A 22,677-nucleotide genomic window follows, 5' to 3' on the forward strand; every position below is an offset into this window, starting at 1 on the left:
CCTCTTAGAATATCTAGTTTCTTTCAAAGCTCATCTCAATTGTGACAACCAACACAAGATCTTACTTGATCCTCTTAGGTGCTAGTGCCTCCCTCACAAATGCCTTTTGTTTATTTTATATTTTTATTTGCTTAAATGTGTAAAAGTTGTCTCCTATGGAAGATAAGATGCTTGAGGGCAGGCACTATTTCATTTTTGTCTTTATACCCCCTACACCTAACACAGCCTGGCAGATAATAGGTACTTGTTGAATGATTAATAAATAAGCTTTGGTTACTATTGGCAAATTGGATAATATAATCCCTATCCATCTTCATCTTGAAAAATACAAGGTACTAATGAAGTACAAAAGAAAAAATAGTTTTCTTGCTTAACAGAAGGACCAAACTAGTCAGGAGAATGTATCGTTCCTCTGTAGTCTTTCCTATACCTCAGGGTCATTGAAATTACCAATCCCTGGAGAAGGCCCTTGCACTTTGAGGATGTGGGTTCCTCAGCTCTTCATTGCATACCCTTCATCTTTATCTTTTCAAACACTGTTTATTCATTTAATAAAATTGTATTGTCTCCATGGCCCCTGTATCCCATGGTTTCTCTGGCTCTCTTTTTCCTCTAAAGAGTATAGCAGAATGAATTGCTCTTCTGAAGAATCAGTACAACTCCAGCCCTTGTTTACACTATTGCAATGTGGAAATTTGGGAAAGAGTGTTTTCTTTCTGCCAAATAGATATAACCAAGTTAAAAGTCTCCATCCTAGGGGAAGCTAGGTGGCACAGTGGATAAAGCACCAGCCCTGGATTTAGGAGGACCTGAGTTCAAATCTGGCCTCAGACACATGACACTTACTAGCTGTGTAACCCTGGGCAAGTCACTTAACCCTCGTTGCCCCACCCCCCCCCCAAAAAAAGTCTCCATCCTATGGTTTAATTCATAGAAGACTTAAGTTGGTGGACCACTCCATCACCTCTAAGGTCATAATTTCAACAAAACAATAATTATGATCTGCAAGAATGTAGGGGCAGGAAGTTGTATTATTCTCCCCCTCTTAAATGACTTGATTCCAAAAAGATATTTAGGATTCTGTGTTCCTTTTTTTTATAGAGCTCAGCCCCCAAAGCACCTCCCCCAGAATTCCAGACTCACAAGGGCACACAGAAACCACAAGATTCCCCTCTCCTGCAACACACCTCTGCTTCTGCCCTTTTGCCTGCTAAGGGAAAAAACAAAACAAAAACAAAAAACAAAAAACAAAAAAAAACAAGAAAAAATATTTTCAGGCAGAATGATACTATATATGGTTTTAGACCAGAAATTATTTCTTTGAAAGAAATAATTTTTTTATCTAACAAATTCCAGGAAATAAGAAAGTACAGTAGGTTGCAAATATTTCCCATAAATAATTTTTTTCTGTTTATTTAGAATTTTATTTTCCAAATTACATGTAAAAACAAATTTTGGCATCAATTTTTAAAACTTTGTGTTCCAACTTCTCTTCCTCCCTCCCTCCTCACCCCCTCCCCACAAGGTAATCATGAGTAGTTATGTAAAACATCTCCACATTAGCCAGGTTGTGAAAAAAACAGACAAAAACAAAACTTTGGATTAAGGAACTATCAAAAAATTATGCTTCAATCTGTTTTCAGATACCATCATTTCTTTCTCTGTAGATGGATTGCAATTTTCATAAGTCCTTCAGAGTTATCTTGGATCATTGAGTTGCTGGAAATAACCAAGTCATCAATTTATATATACATGTATATGTATATGTGTATATGTATATGTGTGTATGTATATGTATACACACAAAAAAAAAACCTTAGGGCACAGAATCATTCAAAGTTATTTCTCTGATAGAATCCAATGGAAGACTTTTGAAGAATGTAAGCTGTTTGAGGACAGGAACTATTTGAATTTTGGCTTTGTTTCTCCCAGTGTTTAATTTAACCCAGTGCATCAAATGTTGTAAGTGCTTTTTAAGTTGAATTGAAATCAATGGAATTAGCTCCCTATTTAATCTAAAAGCTGTTAGCTAAGTGAATTTTGAACATGGTCATTATGTTAGCCAGCTGCACAGTCTGGCAATGTGATATAGCAGAGGTCCTCCCAGCTAACCATGTGATAGTTCATTATTTTTTTTTATCGGTAGCCTTTGATTCCCACCTGTTTCACTAGATTGGGAGGAGGTAACAGCTGACACTACTGGTAAGGAGGGTATACAAAAATTGCTGATGATCGTGAAAATCATTAATTTATTCTATATACTATACTGTTTAATGCTTTAAAAGATAAAAGGTCCTGAACATGGCATGAGTGGCCAGAAAGAACTAATGAACCACCCAAAAGGAGATATTAGAATTTATGCTGGTGTGTGATTTATGGCCAAGTGCTTACTTTCTCTGGGACTCAATTTCCTAATTTGTAAAATGTAAGATTAGATTCAGGAGACCTCTAGCATCACTATCCGCTCTAAATATGTGATCCTGTGATGTTTCCCAGTAGTGATCTCATCAATTCCCATGTTTTGCTGCTGTTGTTCGGTTGTTTTCAGTCATGTCTGACTCTTTGTGACCCCATTTGGGGTATTCTTGACAAAGATACTGGAATGGTTTGCCATTTCCTTCTCCAGCTCATTTTACAGATGATGAAACTAAGGAAGACAGGGTTAAGTGATTTGCCTAGCTAGGTTTACACAACTAGTAAGTGTCTGAGGCCAGACTTGAACTCAAAAAGAGGGTTTTTCCTGACTCCAAGTCCAGCATTGTATCCACTCTGCCACCCAGCTGCCCTATCATCAGTTCCCATGGGTTTGATTATTTCTTGCAGCTAACTTCCAAATCTATAGAAGAGCCATCTCTTTGGAATTTCTGGTGTGCATTTTTAAGTGACTGCAAGACATCTCCACCTCAATGTCATTTTAGAACCTCAAACTCAATATTCTTCATCTTTCCCATTAAAATCACTACTCTTTCAAATTTTCTCATTTCTACTGAGTGTTCCAACCATCTTCTCAGGCACCCAGATCCATAACCTTTGAATTATCTTTGACTTGTCCCTCTATGTCATCGCTCACAGCTAATCAGTTGCCAAATCCTGTTGATTCTACTTCTACAACATCTCTCACATCTTCTCCCTCCTCACCGCCTACATTGCCACCATCCTATGACATGCTTTCAGCACATTTCACCTGGACCATCTTAATAGCCTCCTAATTATTCTCCCTGTTTCTATTTCCTCTCTCATCTACCCTTTCCATAGTTGTCAAAATAATCATTGACCACATCACTCTCCTGCTCAAAAAAGCTTTTTGGATCCTGATTGTCTCCAAGACAAAATAGAAACTTGTTAGCTTGACATTTAGAGCCCTACACAGTGTGGCTGTGACTTACCTTTGAAGAATTTTCCACCATTATTCTCCTTCATACACTTTGTTATAAAATAACTGAGCTGCAAGCTATTCCCTAAATTTGACATGACGTCTGCTTCTGTGTTTTCATATGGACTGTCCTCAATTGTCCTCCATGCCTGGAATGGACACCCACCTAGATTTCCATATTTCTGAATGAGGGTGAATATAGGATGCTTTCTAAAATAGATTTTAAAATGCCAATGATGTATAAAGTGATATGGTTTTATTGTAGCATGTTTTAACATAAACAAGTGAGGACTCAAAGCCTAAATAGAAAGTCAAGGGCAAGAAGCACGGGGAAACAAGATCAGGGCCCAAAGACAAAGAAAATGTCTAGGACTCATTTGCCAGAGGGTTGAGATGCAATTGGGCCTCAGTTGCTGGGACAGCTGCAGGCATAGGGAGCTTAACCACTGGTATTTGGATATGACCATCCTCAGGTCACAGCACATAAGGAGGATGGTGATGAGAAATGGCTTTTCAGAGAGGCTGACTTCAAATTTGGCACACCCAGGTTTGGACAACTTTCTTCCTCACTTCCTAGCCAATATTTGGGACAACCGAGCCCTTCATCTCCTCCACAAAGAGAGTCTTGTAGTGGCATTTTGCTGTTGTTGTTGTTGTTGTTGTCGTCGTTGTCATTGTTTTAGGAAGGGAACAGGTTCTTTTTGAGGCATATCATTTTGGTTTCTTGTCTCAAATGCTATACGGAGGGAGATGCTAGGGATTGGCCAGGGAAAGCCCCAGCCAGGTGCATAGCACAGGCTATGGACATTTCCAGAAAAAGGATGGTCTGTGGTGTCAGGAAAGAAGAGGTAGGTCCAGACAAGAATCAATCTGCCACAAGTGAATTTTATGGGTCTCGGAGAGGTCCTCCAGAAGAGAGGAGTTTGGAGATTATCATAATACTATGTTCCCTCTCCAGTAGCATCTAATTTCTTTTAGGGAAGGGAAAGCTTTCATTTTTGTCTTTGTTTTCCCAGCATCTCCCATGGTTCCTGGTACATATTAGCTATTCAATTATCATGTAATGAATTGAATTAAGTTGAATTGTTCTGGTGAGGTCACAGCTGGGATGTGGAATAAATGGCATTCGATTCAGTGCACCTCATTTTTAAAAGGATATTGACAAGGGTGAGCTAGGTGGCACAGTGGATAGAGCACTGGCCCTGGATTCAGAAGGGCCTGAGTTCAAATTTGACCTCAGACCTTTGACACTTACTACCTGTGTGACCCTGGGCAAGTCACTTAACCCAAATTGCCTCATAAAAAAGCAAAAACAAAAACAAGGATATTGACAAGTTGAATATCATTCAGAGGGGGTCACCAGGATGGCAGGGCAACTGGAGACCATGGCATATCCATCCTTATAGGGTAAAGGAACTGGAATTGTTCAGAATAGAGAAGAGAAGACATAGGAGGAACAATAACTATCTACAAATATTTGATGGGTCACCTTCAATAAGGGAAATTGGACTTGTTCTTCTTGGTCCTAGAGAAGAAAAGTAGGCACAACATGAACATAGGACAAAAGCAGATTCAAGCTCAATGTAAGGAAAAACTTGTTAATACTTGCTTTGTCTCTAAGAGTAGAAGGGACTGCTTCAGAAGGTAGTGGGCTCCAGAGGCATTCAAGTGAAGGTTGTATAACCTGAGAGGCTGTTGAGAGGAATCCTGGTTGGGGTGTGGGTTGGACTAATTGGCCTCTGAAGTCACTTCCCACTTTAAGATTCTGTAAGTGCAAGAGTCTGGGCAACTGGGTGGTACGGTCAGTGGCCTGGAGTCAGGAAGACTCATCTTTGTGAATTCAAATCCAGCTCAGACACTTACTACCTCTATGGCCCCGGGCAAGTCATTTAACCATGTTTACCTCAGTTTCCTAATCTGTAAAATGAGCTGGAGAAGGAAATGGCAAACCACTCTGACATCCCAGCCAAGAAAACCTCAAACAGGGCCACAAGGTGTCAGACACAACTGAAACAATTCCACAAGTACAAGAGTAAATGATCAATATATATTACAATTCGATAGAATGTCAGATAAACCTAATTTTTTTGCATTAAAATTAGAACCTGCCCCAGTAAATAGGACAAACCATGTAATTGTGCAGAGATTTGGAATGTGAACTATGTCCAAAAGCATAATTATATGTTTAGATGCTTTTAATGGTTTGGAAATACTGTTTTTCACTAACCTAAGTTCAGCTGCTTAACAATACAAATTATGCCATCCAGAGAAAGAATTAATAGAGGCTGAATGAATGTAGATCAAAGTATATTTTCTTTATTTTTAGTGGATTTCCTTTCCTTTTGCAAACTGTATTTTTCTGCAAACTTTCTTCTTTCACAACATGACTAATGTGGAAATTTGTTTTACATGATTACATATATATAACCTATATCAAATTGTTTACTGTCTCAGGAGGGGAGGAAAGAAGGGAAGAGAGGAAGGAAGAAAATTTGGAACTCAAAATTTTATTTTAAAAAATGAATGCTAAAAATTGTCTTTACATGTAATTGGAAAAAATAAAATACTTTTTAAAAAAGCAATATAGTGATGCAGGTAATTTTGAGGTTGTCTATTTCTAAGCTCGAATATGTCATGAATAGCCGAACAAAAAAGATAACCAGCCCAGGAAAGTAATAACTGATCTTGTACACACATGTAGTATTCACTTAATTATTCATTAAGCACCTAATATGTGTTTAAAGAATATTTAAGGGGCAGCTAGGTGGTGAAGCGGATATAAAAAGCACCACCCCTGGATTCAGGAAGACCTGAGTTCAAATTTGACCTCAGACACTTGACACTTACTAGCTGTGTGACCCTGGGCAAGTCACTTAACCCTCATTGCTCTTCCCCCAAAAAAGTATTTAAACTAGATGCTAGATCCTGGGGGGAAATACAAGATCACAGGACTTAGCCTATTGCAGGGGAGGGAGTACTTGGCTTTTTAGTCAGGGAAGTAGAATTCAAATTCTGGTTCAGCTATTAATTACCTTGATAAACTTGAGGGAGTCACCTAACTTCTCTTTGGCCTCAGTTTCTGACTCTGCAAAATGAGGTGGTTGGACTAGATCACCTCTAAGGTCCCATCCAACTCTAAATCCTAAGATCCCAAGACACGGGTCCACGATAATAGTAATGATAATGTTGTTGTTGCTGTTGATAACAAATAGCATTTATATAGCACTTTAAGGTTTTTTGTGTTGTTTCATTTGATCTGCAGCTATCTCCAATAAGTAATCTGGTTCCAGTGAGAATGAAAGACGCACATGAAAAGAGACAAAATTTAGAAAGATCCATAAATGACTATGTTGCTGAGTTCAGCGTCCACAAGTGCCAGCCCTGTCAAAATGGAGGGACCAAAATGCTGTTGGATGGGGAATGCATGTGTGCCTGTGAAGTTGGTTTTCGGGGAACTGCTTGCCAGATCCAGTCGGTTGTTTCAACGTGAGTAAAATTCTTTTGAGAAAAGAGATTCCCTCCCAGGCCATTTTGCTTACAAACCGTGACGTGTTCACTTCTAGATTGCCCATGAAAGCTGAAGATGATTGTTGAATCAAAAGTGTAAAATAATAAGTTACTCTGGAATTTCATTTTTCACAATAGTTTCTACATTTTCCTTCACTAGCTTTTTTATCAGGCCTGGAAATTCAAGTCAACAAGCATTTATTAAATGCCTAGTATCTGCCTGTTACTGTGCTCGGTTCTAGGGATATGAGGAAAAAAATACAAAGTCTCTGCCCTCAAGGAGCTTACATTTGACTGGTGAGAAAAGAGCACATGAAAAGTAAAGTTGAATGGTGGGTTTCTAACCTATTCTTGCTTCTGTTCATCCTCTGATGAAAATCTGAATAAGAGGAAAGTAGCCAAGTCAGTCCTCAAGAAGGAGAAGAATAAAGCTAGCTAGACAGATAATCCACAGAAAAGGTGGAATGAGCTATCCTGAAAATGTCTTAGTGATCTTCATTAATGCAAACACTTCAATAGACCAGGAAACATTAATGTGAATATGCTCTTGCTGCTGATTATGGTCTGGTTTTATCAGTGGTGTCATGGTGGAATCAAATGTACAGGATTTCAAGACCTGGATGTTAAATTTCCAATGTGAAATCAACAAATGACAGAAATCAGGGATTGGTTTATTGTTGTGTTGATTACCTAGGCTTAAGAAAGCAATGACAAAATGTTAACAATGCAGATTAAACTTAAAAGTATGTCCAGTGGACATTTTGTTTTTAGAGAGTCAGTTATTAAACATTTACCAGAACACCCCTGAGTTAGGGCATCAAATGTTCATTAGTCCAAGGATTCTTCAATAAAACACTTTTTACTATAGTGGCTTCACAAAGACTGAGTGACTAAATAAACTAATCAATCAGTTAATTAATTATTAAATGCTTACTATGGGTTTACCATTGTGCTAATCCAAGAAATGCAAATACAGGCAAACAAAAGCCTATGTCTTCAAGGAGCTTAGATCCTAAGGGCAGAAGACAACATAGAGGGAAGAGTAATAAAAAGGGTAGGGGCTAGGTGGGTATGTATGATGTAATATCATTTGAAATGACAAGGAAATGGCCTGGTGACCTGGTTCTGGGCAAGATAAGGTCACTTCTTAGAGCTCAGGGTTCAAGGGGCAGAGTCTGAGTTACAGAGGGATTGGGATGAAAAAGATGGCCAGAGTAAAATGAACCATGTCATTGTTTTAGAAAGGGTTAGGAAGAAGAGTGATGGAACATCTCTGGCAATTAGCCCTGGAATAGCTCAGAGTTAGCTATGGTTCTAAATCTGCCAAATGGTCACAACTGTAGCTGTGGTTCAAGCCTGTAGTCCCTGCTGGTGGTGTTGGGGATTGAGGACAGTGGATCACTTGAGTACAGCATCCCGAATTGTAGTAGGGCTAAATCTGATACAGCTTCTGCACCAGATCTCACACCAATATGGTTAGTCCTTGGGGGGGGGGGGGGGGATGGGGAAGAGATGTTAGGCTACCTACAAAAAGTGAATTGACCCAAGTTGGAAAAATAGGACAGGTTTGAATTTCCATGCCAATTGGTAGTGGGATTTGTCTGTGAGGGGCAGCCAGCTAAGGCATAATAGAGAAACCCAAATTTGGGAAGAAAAAAAGAAAGAAAAAAAGATGATGGCAACCCACCTACCATATACTAGTGATCCAACCTGAAGTTCAAAGTGATACTCACTGTGGATTTATCACATCTGGGAGGGGGCAGCTAGGGGTGTAGTGGATAAAGCACTGGCCCTGAATTCAGGAGGATCTGAGTTCAAATCCGGCTTCAGACACTTGATACTTACTAGCTGTGTGACCTTGGGCAAGTCACTTAACCCTCATTACCCTTCCCCAAAAAGCCTTTGATAAAAAACCTGTAATTTTATATTATATCCGGGAAGCACCCACTCCTTCCTCCCCAGCTCCAGAGAGAATACTCTAGCCTCATGTATTATTGTGTCTTGTGGTCCTTGATCAAATAGCCTTTTACATCAACCTATTTTTCCCAGTTGAAGAGTTGTTAAATTCATTGATTTTTAACTTTTTAAAAATCATAATTTTTTTATTAGATCTCTGATTTCAGTGGTGTAGGGAAACTTCTATCAAAAGCAGATAAGCACCTTCTCTATACCTTACATTCTTAGGACATCACCTGAGGAACTGAAGGGTTAAGTAATTTACCCATGGTCATACAGACAGCACAGGTCAAAAATAAGACTTGAAGTCAGGTCTTCCTAACTATGAGATCAGTTCTTCATCAATTACACCAAAGATGTTACTCTCCCTAGTATGGCCAATCCAGATTAAAATGTAACTGGGAAAGTTTCTTCAGTAACAAGGAAGACCAAGGGGCACCCTCAGAGGAAGATGTCAACATCAGGGCCCCTATATCTAAAGCTTCCAAGAAAAATACAAATTGTTCTCAGGCCATAGAGGTGCTCAAAAAGGACATTGAAGATAAAATTAGAGAGGTAGAGGAAAAAATGGAAAGATAAATGAGGGTGATGCAGGAAAGACAAGAGGAAAAAAGTCAACAGCTTGAAAAGTCAAATGGAAAAGGAAGTACAAAAGCTCTCTGATGAAAATAATTGCCTAAGAATTAGGATTGAACAAATGTAAGCCAGAAACTTTATGAGAAACCAAGACACAATAAAGCAAATCCAAATGAATAAAAAAATAGAGGGCAATGTGAAATGTCTTCTGGGGAAAACTGGAAACCTGGAAAATAGGTCCAGGAGAGATCATTTGAAAATTATTGGTCTACCTGAAAACCATGATCAAGGAAAGAGCTTAGACACCATCTTCCAAGATATTCTCAGGGAAAATTGCCCTGAAATTCTAGAAGAAAAAGCTAAAATAGAAATTGAAAGAATCCACCGATCACCTCCAGAAAGAGATCCCAAAAAGAAAACTCCTAGGAATATTATAGCCAAATTCCAGAGCTCTCAGGTCAAGGAGAAAATATTGCAAGCAGCTAGAAAAAAGGAATTTAAATACTGTGGAGCTCCAATAAGGATAGCACAAGATCTAGCAGCTTCTACATTAAAGGACCGGAAGGCATGGAATATGATATTCCAAAGGGCAAAGGAAATGGGATTACAACCAAGAATCACCTACCCAGCAAAACTCAGCATTATCTTTCAGTAGAAAAAATGGGACTTTAATGAAAAAGAAGACTTGCAGATATTTGTGATGAAAAGACCTGAACTGAATGGCAAATTTGACTTTCAAATACAAGACCCTAGAGAACCATAAAAAAAAAATTGGAGCTGGGGGATATACCTGGGGTCATACAGTGGGCAACTGTCTTGTGACTGAGGTCAGGTTTTGGCTGGGATCCCCCTGGGTCCAGGGGTGATGATTTGTCTACTGTGTCACTTAGCTAGACGATAACATCTTTAGAGTTAAATTGAGGGGTGAAGGGAATTCATTGGGGAAGGGGGAAGGACAGAAGCAAAATCCTACAAGACAGTAACAGGAAAAGGCTTATGGAGTGGGAGAAGAGATGGGAGAGGAGCAGGGCAGTAAATGAATTTTACACTCATCAGAAAAGGCTCAAAGACCTTAAACTCATCAGAGCTGCCTCAAGGAGGGACTAATAGACACACCCAACTGGGTGGAGTAATCTATTTAATCTGGGCAGTAAATGAGCCTAACACTCAGTAAAATTGGCTCAAAGACCTCAATCTCATTAGAATTGGCTCAAGGAGGGACTAATGTACACACTCAATTGGGTGGAGTAATCTCTCTAACCCTGCAGGAAAATAGGAGGGGAAGGGGATAAAGAGAGAGGGGCAAAAGAAGGAAGGGCAGAGTGGGGGAGGGGACAGACAGAAGCAAATCCCTTTTGAAGAGTGATAGGATGAAAGAAGATGGATAACAGAATAAATATCATGGGGAAGGGAATAGGATGGAAGGGAAACAGTTAACAATAGTAATCATGAAAAAGAGAAAAGGGGGAAAAAGTGTACAAAAAATATTTATAGCAACTCTTGGTGGAGGCTAAGAATTGAGAATCAAGGGAATGTCCATCAATTGAGGAATGATGGAAAAAGCTGTTATATGATTGTAGTGGAATGGACTTGTGCTACAGGAAAAGACGAAAAGGATGATCCCTGAAAAACCTTGAAAGACTAATGAATGTATAGTGAAGTGAGCAGAGCTGGGAGGACATTGTGCGTAGTGACAGCAGTATTGTTCAATGAGTAATTGTGAATGACTTAGCTACTCTCAGCAGTACAATGATCCAGGACAATCCCAAGGAACTAATGAGGAAGCATACTGCTATAGAAAGAACTGATAAAAAGAACACTTGTGGATTGTACATATATAACCTGATTGCGATCTTATGGAGGGGGGAGGAAAGGGAGGGAGGGAGAGAGAAAAATTTGGAACTCTAAATCTTATGAAAACGAATGTTGAAAACTACCCTTACATGTAAATGGAAAATAAAATAAATGTTGAGAAAAAAAAATGTAACTGGGGAGGGGACAGCTAGGTGGCACACTGGATAAAGCACTGGCCCTCGATTCAGGAGGACCTGAGTTCACATTTGGCCTCAGACACTTGACAATTACTAACTGTGTGACTCCGGGCAAGTCACTTAACCCCAATTGCCTCACCAAAAAAAAAAAAATGTAACTGAGGGATATTTAACAAAATAAATAAAAATACAACATAGATAACTACATCTTAAAACTAAATATCCATGCAGCCTGCAAAAGTAAAGTAAACCACCATGGAGCAAGTAGGCGTTCAAGTGGACCTAGAATGGTAAGTAGCATTGCATTAGGCAAGAGAAAAGAGAGGGACTGATTGATAAGATGGTAGAATCGATAGGATACCGCAGTCAAAGTCAAGAAGACCTGGTCTCAAATCCTGCCTCCTACATTTACTAGCTAAATGTTGTTGTTGTTCCATCATTTTAGTCAATTCTAACTCTTCCTGACCCGATTTGGGGTTTTCTTGGCAAAAGTTCCTGAAGAGGTTTGCCATTTCCCTCTCCACCTCGTTTTAGAGATGAGGAAACTGAGGCAAACAGGGTTGAATGACATGCCCGGGGTCACACAGCTAGTAAGTATTTGAGGCCACATTTGAATTCAAGTAGATGAGTCTTCCTGACTCCAGGCCCGGTACTCTATCCACTGGGCCACATAGCTGTTCATTACTAGCTAAATAATCTTTGGCAAATCATTTAACCTCTACGCCTCAGTTTCTTTCTCATCTACAAAATGGGAAGGGGGATTATTAAACTCTGATTCCTAAAGCCCCTTCCAGCTCTAAAATCTATGATCTTATGAAAAAGGCAGAATTCTAGTCTACAATTCTGAAGCCCTAGCATTTAGGCTCAATTACAACAATGCCTCTACCTTGAACATTTCACTTTCCTCCCTTCTCACTGAGCTTCCTTGTCTCCAAAATGAAATAATGATGTTGGTTGGCCCTCTGGGTAAGTTCTAAGGTTTCATGTGTTTTTAAGCCATTGGGGGAAGGGGAAGAGAAGGCACAGAGGAGGAGGGACACCTCCCCGCCCCCCCCAAAAAAAAAGCTATTTAAATGCAAAGGCATATAAATCAGCTGGCCTAGGCCTGAGTTATGTGCCAGAAATATGAAAATAATGTGGGTTAACCCTCTAGTTCTCAGTTCTAATCAATTGGCCTCATCTGGGTTGAGCCTGGACCTTTAGCACCACCTACCTGTTCTCTCTGGTATTGCAGTTCCTTAGCCGTCCCTAAAACTTCAGCATTTTCCTTAGAGTTGTGTGTGTGCTTTGAGTTCAGGAAGGTTTGTTCAAAGTCAAGCTTTCTGAAAAAAAGTTGCGAACCCTTGGCCCAGAAGATTTCTAAGGCCCCTTCTTACCCTATGATTCTGTGCTTCTACTCTTATTCTTATTGAATATTCCATCACTAAGCACTCAGTCAATACCACACAAATGTAACTACATATTATCTTATTTTGTTGAGTTGTGGCTCGTTGTGACCCCATTCGGGGTTTTCTTGGCAAAGATACTGGAGTGGTTTGCCATTTCCTTTTCCAGCTCGTTTTACAGATGAGGAACTGAGGCAAACAAGGTTAAGCATCTTGCCCAGGGACACATAGCTAGGAAGTGTCTGAGGCCAGATTTGAACTCACAAAGAGTTCTGACTCTAGGTCCTGAATCTAGGCCCACATTCTATCTGTTTTGCCATCTAGCTGCCCCATATTGTTTTATATTATTCACTAATCATTTTGTGATCATCAGTCCTAACTCTTCCAAGCCAGGTTGCTGGAGGATAGGGACCACTTTCTGTTTCTTATATTTCTCCTTAGCATAAAGCTGAGCATTTGATACTTGATTACTCAATAAACAGCTGATTTCTTAGTTCCTTCCTCCATACTTCTTTTCACAAGGCTCCCCATCCTTGCATTGCCCCCCTTATTTCTCCCAAGTCCAAATTCTGTTCATCCTGCCTATCTCATCTCCGCCTTTAACTCTTTCCCAACAAACCCAGCCAAACTGTCCCTTCTGCACTTCTCATTTAGGAGTTTAATCATAGCATTTTGCATTTTTATCTAAGTAATTCATCTGCATATGTTTTGTGCCTCAGTGAAATAATAAGCTCCTTACAGACAGTGACTTTTGCCTATAGCTCTTTTGAATCCCTACAATGTCTTAGTACAATGCTTGACACATTATAAATTATGTCAATTTTTTGTCTAATTGTTTATCATAATTGAATTGAATAATCTTTCCATCTCAGTATAGCAGTAATCAGGCTGCCGGGGGCACTTTCTCTGACAGTGAAGATTGCAATCCTACAGAGCAAAAATAGGGTCCTTGTTTGTGACTTCTTGTCCCTTATCCATGGACCCATGTTTTTACATAAAAACAGCACCCAGGATTTGCCCAATATGTTGTAGGCCTTTTCTCAACCTTTTAAGACTATTATTTAGTAATTATTAATAATTAATTCTTAATATTTAGTATTAGATGCAGAGTAGCATAGAATGTGGGTTCTCCATTCATTATGGAAAAGTGACCTGATCATGTAGCATCTCTTACTGCATGAATAACTCACCTTTTTTTTAAAAAAAATTTTGACCTTAACTTTCTTTTGGGGGGGAGGGTTGCAGGGGAATGGGGGTTAAGTGACTTGCCCAGGGTCACACAGCTAGTAAGTGTCAAGTGTCTGAGACCATATTTGAACTCAGGTCCTCCTGAATCCAGGGCAGGTGCTTTATCTACTGCGCCACCTAGCTGGCCCCTTAACTTTCTTTTTAAAAATAAATGTTTATTTTTAACATTCTTTTATTTTTAAATTTTAAGTTTCAAATTCTCTACCTCTTTCCCACCTTTTCCCTCACCTACTGAGAAGGCAAGCAATATGATATCAATTATATATGAGGAAGTATGGGTATTCATGATATAATTTTTTAAAAGAACACTCAATGAGAAGTCAAAACCTGGAATCCAGGCTCTTCGGTAACTTGAGTTTCCAGTCAAGCCTGGGGCATGTTGACTCCAATTGATGGAGAGAACGCTGATGTAAGATTGTCAACATAGATGAGGGCTGAAGTTGCCTGAGGGGTTTGTGAGAAAGGACATTCTGTCCTCTACAGGACATGGGTGATACCAGACTATTTTTATTCTTTAAAGGTCCGACTCCATACACATTCAGAGAGAACCTGGAGACAGACAGACAAACAAATTGGATGGACAGACACCAATAGGCAAACAGATAGTCATGCAGGCAGGGAGATTCTGGAGGCTGCAGACATGCAGGGGAATCTGTGTCCTCAACATGTCCTAGATTTCCAATTTACCTCCCTAGAAACTTGAGGGAATTTCACCTTCAATGAGATTAGGGTAAACTGAGATCTCGCCTCATTCACTCTGTATATTTTCTGGCATATTCTAATCTCTGTAACTTCTCTGATTTCTATTTGCTATTCTCTTGGATAAGTGGATTTACTTATTTCACAATTTGTGATGGTCTTTTGTGTAACTAGCATCTAGGAGGAAAGAGTTAAGCTGGTGAGTGCAAGCTAAAGGCTAATGACAAGGGAAGTGGTTTTTTGTTTTGAATCTAAAATTTGTGCTGCTAGACCAGCAATACCAAAGGGGACAAATTGATATAATTCTAGTGCAGTAACCCTCTCATAGATTGGGAACCAAAATGTTCAGCCTTGTTCCCCTCAAGGCAGGCATCACGGTCTCCTTTTGAGAGAAGTAGGCAAGATGCCAGATATATCTATTAATGTTTCCTGGAAACACATTTAGAAAACCCATGCAGACATTCATATTATTCATGGTGACATACACATCTTATGCTTGTAATAACTAACCAAATGATCTTGATCTAGTCCCTTTCCTTTTCTAAGATTCAGTTTCCTTCTCTATAAGATGAAAGGGTTGATATAAGATGAAAGACCAAAGGTTCTCATAAACCATTTTGGCAGTCTGGTGAGGCCTATGGACCCCTTTTCAGAATAATGTTTTAAAATAAAATAAAATTACAAAGGAAAATCAAAATGTATTTTTTACGTTCATGGACCCCAGGTTAAGAACTTCTAGTTCAAACTTCTTATGAAATTTTAGTAACCAGTGAAAGGCAATATAATAGAGGCTTAGAGACTCAAAAGAATTCTTGCTTTTGTCTATACAGCACTTAGCATATAGGAAGCGCTTAACAAATGCTTGTTGACTAAGTTGGGAGAGGTGTATACAGGGGACAAAAAGAAGAGCTAAGCCATTGATAGAAAATCATTCATCCAGACTGATCTGTTGGGATTAAATATCTTTCAGATTTCAAAATTTGCTTCTATCTACAAACTGTTAGATTCTGAAGTCTCTAAGGTGCTCTGTCCCTGATGCCAGATTATCTAATTATGTGAGTCTGAGCAAATTACTTCATGTCTTCTATCCATGAGTTGCCTTACCTCTAAAATGGAAAAAAGAACCTTCCTGCCCATATCATAGGGATGTTGTGGTGATCAAAAGACAATCTATGGGGGGTGGCTAGGTGGCGCAGTGGATAAAGCACCAGCCCTGGATTCAGGAGTCCCTGAGTTCAAATCTGGCCTCAGACACTTGACACTTACTAGCTGTGTGACCCTGGGCAAGTCACTTAACCCCCATTGACCTGCAAAAAAAAAAAAAACACAAAAAAACAAAAGACAATCTATGAAAAATCACTTTGTAAATAGTCATTTAGTCTACCAGTACTAATCATCATCATTGTTTTTATTGTATTTTATCCTTGTTGTATTTTTGTTGAGTGGTTATTTTTCCTGTGCCCTCTGAATAAGACTGAAAGTCAAAGAGAAGAACATTAGAGTCCTGGAAAGCAAAAGTAGATAAAAGTGATTTTTTGTTTGTTTGGTTTTTTTAGTGAGGCAATTGGGGTTAAGTGACTTGCCCAGGGTCACACAGCTTGTTAAGTGTGTGTTAAGTGTCTGAGGCCGGATTTGAACTCAGGTACTCCTGACTCCAGGGCCAGTGCTCTATCCACTGCGCCACCTAGCTGCCCCTGATAAAAGTGATTTTTAAAAATATCCCTGCCAATGCTTTCTTCAGTATGTTCACTTTGCCTGCTTCCACACTTGCACCAGGGGTGCATTGGAGCCAGCTTGAACCAACTTGTGATAGCCAATTATTAAATTTTCAGTATGAGTGTTCACAGTAGGAAATTGACAAACCAACAAATCACAGATTGATTTGCTGTTTTATTGATTATTTAGATTCTATACTTAAGAAGGTAATGGAGAGGGGCAGCTAGATGGCGCAGTGGATAGAGCACCGGCCCTGGATTCAGAAGTGCCTGAGTTCAAATCCGGCCTCAGACACTTAACACTTACTAGCTGTGTGACCCTGGGCAAGTCACTTAACCCCAATTGCCCCTCAAAAAAAAAAAAAAGAAGGTAATGGAGAAAATATTTATAATGCAGATTAAATTTAAAAGTATATCCAACAGAAAGCCAGTTATTAAACATTTATCAGCACATTGTTGCCAAAGGATTCATGTTGGACCCCTGAGCCCCAGAAAGAATCAGTCTGATACTTTTCTGTGTGCTGCTGTCTGTGTTGGTATGATTCTTGAAAACTGGGAATATCCCAACAAAATTGAAACTAGTCTAAGAACCTTAGAATAAAGTAGAGTTGAGACCAAAGGTTCTGAGTGGACCCTAATGTGATCCACATAAGTTCCATTAAAAATTCCATCTGGGATCATTCCCATTTACATTCCCATTAATTCAGCAAGGCTTTTCACATCTGGCACTGCATTCACACTTGGCACTTCATCCATACCTGGCATTGCATTGATAAACTACTAATGATCCTTTATTTCTTCTAGGAATGGCTGAAAAAGAGGACGAGAATTCCTGGTCATGCCAGTCTCCACATATGGAAAGGGGAAAAATTGCCAGGACTGGCAGCCAATATAACGATCCAACCCCAGGTCTTGGGAGGCAACCTGAAGCAGGAGGATGCATGTAGAAAAGCTTCTATGCACATAACAGTCTATTCAGGCCCACCTCATCTAAATCTACATTGATTTCTCCCTTCTCTGAACCCTGATCATTTTTTTCATTTTGTGCTTTTCCAGGGTACAATGTCATAACTGAAGGAATACAAACATGTTTAAATCCACAGACAAAGCCAGTCTCTTTTTCCTGCCAATAAAAAAAAAATGAGATAATATTTTTTAAAGAGAATATTGTTGCTTAAAGTAACTGACTTTGCTTAATTAATGTCTACCTCCCCAGGCATTATGACTGTATTTGTACTAACCTGCATACACATTATTTATTATTTCATTATGTACAGGATCGTTAGATATAGTGTTAGAGGGGCAGCTAGATAGCGCAGTGGTTAAAGCACTGGCCCTGGATTCAGGAGTACCTGAGTTCAGATCTGGCCTCAGACACTTGACACTAGCTGTGTGACCCTGGGCAAGTCACTTAACCCCCATTGCCTACAAAACCAAAAAAAGATATAGTGCTAGAAAGTACCATAGAATCATAATATTTAGAATTGAGAGGGACCTCAGAACCATACTAGTCCACTTTGCTTCACCAGGCTCAAGGTTTTTCAGTTGTAAAAACAAAAAAACAAGATATGATGTTGAATCCAATGACCTCTGAGATCCCTAATTTGGGGGAGGGGGTCTCTTTCTCTCATCTAGGCTGGAAGTACATCAGCCACTCAATGGCCAATCCCACCTACTGATCATCATGAAAGCCTTGATTTGCTGTTTCCAAACTAGGCCTTTTTGCTCTGTCTTGGGTAGCTAGTGATGCTCCTCTATCCCCCATTACCCTGATCAAGTTATCCCCATATTGGTGCCTTTAGCCTTATAGCAGCTCAGAGTTCCCTAAATCAAGCCTCAATCTCCCTAGTAAAAGGGATTGTAGGCATGCACCATCACACCCAGCTTTGAAGTCCCTTCTAATTCCAAATCTATGATTCCATGATCCTCTTTCTAAAACAGAATCCCTTCTACAGTGTACTCTCTGTGTCATCTTTGCCCGAATTCTTCTAGTGAGAGAGAATCTCCTATCTCCCCAGTCAGTCCTTTCTCCTTTTGAACTGCTCTCATTGTTAAGTTTTTCATTATTCATTCAACTCCATGCATGCTTCATAGGGTAGTCCCAATTCATCAGACTGAGGGATCCCAATTACCCCCATAACATTTCTATCAAATTTAAATTCTCCTCTTTGCTATCTGATATTTTTTACTCCTCTTCTGCCTTCCAGGGACAAACAGAACACTATTGATCCTACTTCCATAACACAATCCTTCAAACACTCAAAGGAAGCTCTCACATCCCTTATTCTGCCTCCCAAGTTATCTCTTCTCAAGGTTAAACACCTACAGTTCCTTCCATTCATCCCTATGGGTCATGAACTCAAGCTCCTTCAACATCCTAGCTACCCTTCCTGGAACTCTATCTTTTTTTTTGAGGGGGGAGCAATTTTTAAAAACTGTAATTTTTTATTTTTACTTTTTTAATAATAAATATTTTCATTTAAAATTTTGAGTTCCAAATTTTATCTTTCCTTTCCTCCCTCCCTTTTCTACACCCTGAGGCAGTAAACAATCAGATATAGGTTATACATGTGCAATTATGTATCATATTACCATAGTAGTCATTTTGTATAAGAAAATTTGTATAAAAGAAAAAATAGAAAAGTGAAAAATAGCATGCTTCAGTCTGTGTTCAATCAATATCAGTTCTTTCTTTGGAGGTGGATAGTGTGCTTCATTATTGGTCCTTTGGGATTGTCTTGGATCATTGTATTGCTGAGAATAGTTAAGTCATTCACAGTTCTTCACTGAACAATATTACTATTGCTGTGCACAGTGTTCTCTTGGTTCTGTTCACTTCACTATACATCAGTTCATACAAGTCTTTCCAGGTCTTTCTGAAATCATCCTGCTCATCATTTCTTATAGCACAATAATATTCCATCACCATCATGTACCACAGCTTGTTTAGCCATTCCCTAACTGATGACCATTCCTTTGATATCCAATTCTTAGCCACCACAAAAAGAGCTGCTATAAATATTTTTGTACAAATAGGTTTTTTCTCTTTTGGGGGATGTCTTTGGGATATGAACCTAGTAGTGGTATTGCTGGATCAAAGGGTATGAATGGTTCTATAGCCCTTTGGGCATAGTTACAAATTGTTCTCCAGAATGGTTGGATTTTTTCACAATTCCACCAACAGTGGATTAGCACCCCAGCTTTCCCACATCCCCTCCAACATCCAATATTTATCTGTCCTAAAGGTGGCACTGAATATAATACTCAAGAGGCATTCTGACCAAAACAGGACAAAGGGGCTACCCTCTTTCTGGTTCTGGATTCTCAGCCTCCCCTGATGTAGTCTAAAGTTGCATTTGTCCATCTCACACTGGGATCATAGTGAACTTGTGAGTCATCGAAACCCCTGATCTTTTTCAGTCAGACCAGTTTAGCCATGCCTCACCCTCTCCCCAATCCATTTATGTCACAAGTGTGACATAAGAAAGAGAAAGGAGATGAATTGCCCAAAGACACACAGGTAAGTGACAGAAGAGGATTCAAACCTAAATCCAGTGACTTCAAATCTAGAGTTCTTCCCCCCCCCCACCTCTACCCACCACATCTCATGGCCTCTCTATCAACTTTTTTGCATGTTAGTTTTGTTTTGTTTTGATTTTTCTCCCAGCTCAATTATAAGTCCCTCAAGGATGGGTATTACATCTTCTATTTCTATATTTTCCCATGGTGCTTAGCAAAATTCTGAACTTATACCATGTACTTAGATATTTACTGATTGGTTCATTGGCAAATAATTTGTACTCACCCCAAACACTTGCCAATACATTGTCTAGAACTGGTTCCTCAAGTCATAATGTGGGCTTAGGAGGGAAGGAAGGAAAGAAAGCAACCCAATAAATCCATTAACAAATATTTCAGAGCATTAGGACATTTCTAACTATAATGCTAGAGTGTTGGGCCTAGAGTCAGGAAGATCCAAATTCAAATCCAGCCTCAGACATTTACTAACTATAAGTTAAGTCACTTAACCTCTGTTTGCCCCGATTTCCTCATTTGTCAATTGGGGATAATAATAGCACCTACTTCATAGGGTTGTTGTATGGATCAAATGAGATAATAATTGTAAACTATTTACCAGAGTTGCTAGCATATAGTAGGTGATATATAAATGTTATCTATTCTTTTTTATTAGTAGTATTTATCACATACCCACTATGCATCAGGCATTATGCTAGGCACTGGGGGGTACAAAGACAAAAAAAAGTCCCTGCCATCACAGAGCCTACACTCTAAGTTGGTGATAGAAGGGAAAGATGAATGGCACATACATGTATAAGCAATTGCAAAAGATGTACTGGGAGGGGGTGCAGCTAGGTGGCACAGTGGATAAAGCACCAGCTCTAGATTCAGGATGACCTGAGTTCAAATCTGACATCAGACACTTGACACTTGCTAGCTGTGTGAACCTGTGCAAGTCACTTAACCCTCATTGCCCTGCAAAATAAATGAATGAATGAATAAATTAATTTTTAAAAATTAAAAAAACAGATGTACTCAGTAAATACTAGGTGATTTGGCTGGTGGGTGTGGTACTAGGAGCTGAGGGGATCAGGAAAGGCCTCATGTAGAAGGTAGCCCCCAGTTGTGCTTTGAAGGATGCTGGGAATCCTAAGGTACATTTCTTACAAGGAGTACAGCTTTGTATGTCCTCAACATCAAGAAAGCCAACAGGCAACGTCATGCACAGGCAACACTGGGGCTGGGAGAGTAATGTATAAAGTAATGTATAATCAGGAAAGGGAGGTTAGAGCCAGATCATGGAGGGCTATAAATGCCCAAGAGAGGCATTTGTACTTTATCCTAGAGACCAGAGGGAGCCTAGGGCTGATGTGGTCAGACTAGTTATTTATAAAGCACAGGACCTGGGCAGGTATGTTGAGGAAAGGTTGGAGAGGGATTAGACTAAAAGCTCCAATTAAAAAACAAAGTCATAATAAAAGAATGGAGTAGCTAAGTGGATAGAGCACTGACCCTGGAGTCAGGAGGACCTGAGTTCAAAACAGGCCTTTAGACACTTACTAGCTGTGTGATCCTGAGCAAGTCACTTAACCCTGATTGGTTCCCCCTCCCCCCCAAAAAAAAGTAATTGTGAAATTGCTTTGTTTTGGTTTTGTTATGGCTTTATAGTGTTTTCTTTTCACCTTTATTCCTTCCCCTTCTATTACTGTTATGGAGAAAGAAATGACAAGGTCCTGACTGCTTAGATAAAAATGGCTGGCTCTTATAAAGTGTCAAACAACCCATTCTTCTTTTTTCTAAAGACAGTTTAATAGTTAAAATAACAATAATATTAACTAAGAGTTAATATTTATACGGTGTTTTAAGGTTTGTAAAGCACTTTATACATAGTACTTCATTTGATAATTCAGTTTGTGAATTATTCAAGGTTTAAGTCTTACTCAAAGTGACCCTGGAAATCTTGGGGTCTCAAGACATTAGTAGGTCCAAAAGATTAATTCTACAAGTTGGAACAACCCCTAGTGGGGGGTAGCAGTTCTAATCATTCCTTTCAGCTCTTTCCTTTCCCATTAGCTCTATTCCATGTCCCTCCTTTGTTATGAGTAGGTGTAGCAGGGTTAATGACTGTTATCAAGCAGTGAGAAACTGTGGGAAATGCCTTGGGAAAGCCCCAGATTTAATTTCCTGAGGAGTTTGAATCCCCTCACTTCTCTTCATTCTTTTGATTTTCTTTCCACTTTATTAACCCCTGACAGCTCTTTGGAGAACTAATTCTTTCCTGGTGTGGGAATCACAGGATCAAGTTAGAGACTTGGGAAGACCCTTAGAGGTCATCCACTCCCTTCATTTTACCTGAGAAAAATGAGGATTAGAGAAATAGTCCCTGGCCTCCTAGAGCCTACATTCTAGGTGGTGAAACAAGATCAGACAGATAGTAAAAGGAATTTGAGGCAGCTAAAGTAGCATAGTGGATAGGGCCCTGGATTTTACCTGAATTCGAATTTTGTCTCAGACAATTAGCTGTATGACCTACTAGCAAGTTCATTAACTACTCTAAGCTCCAGTTTCTTCATCTGTATAATGAGGATAATAATAGTACCAGGATCAAATAAAATAATATAGGCAAAGTGCTTTTCAATCCTTAAGGCTAGATAAAGAGATAGAGATAGAGATAGATATATGCATATTTATACATATATACATTATTA

At 39.3% G+C, this 22,677-nt stretch overlaps 1 protein-coding gene across 1 annotated transcript in view; it reads left to right on the forward strand.

Annotated features, from left to right (window-relative positions):
* The window catches only part of C9 (complement C9), a 70,777-nt gene extending 53,162 nt beyond the window's left edge, over positions 1-17,615 (forward strand). The window contains exons 10-11 of the mRNA XM_043976030.1: positions 6,636-6,859; positions 17,255-17,615. Of these exons, the coding sequence (XP_043831965.1) occupies positions 6,636-6,859; positions 17,255-17,264 (234 nt within the window). The 3' untranslated portion in view covers positions 17,265-17,615. The remainder of the gene's footprint in view (positions 1-6,635; positions 6,860-17,254) is intronic.
* The last annotated feature ends 5,062 nt before the right edge of the window (positions 17,616-22,677 follow it).

The sequence above is a fragment of the Dromiciops gliroides genome, chromosome 1, assembly GCF_019393635.1.
Source record: "Dromiciops gliroides isolate mDroGli1 chromosome 1, mDroGli1.pri, whole genome shotgun sequence".
Classification (NCBI taxonomy): domain Eukaryota; kingdom Metazoa; phylum Chordata; class Mammalia; order Microbiotheria; family Microbiotheriidae; genus Dromiciops; species Dromiciops gliroides.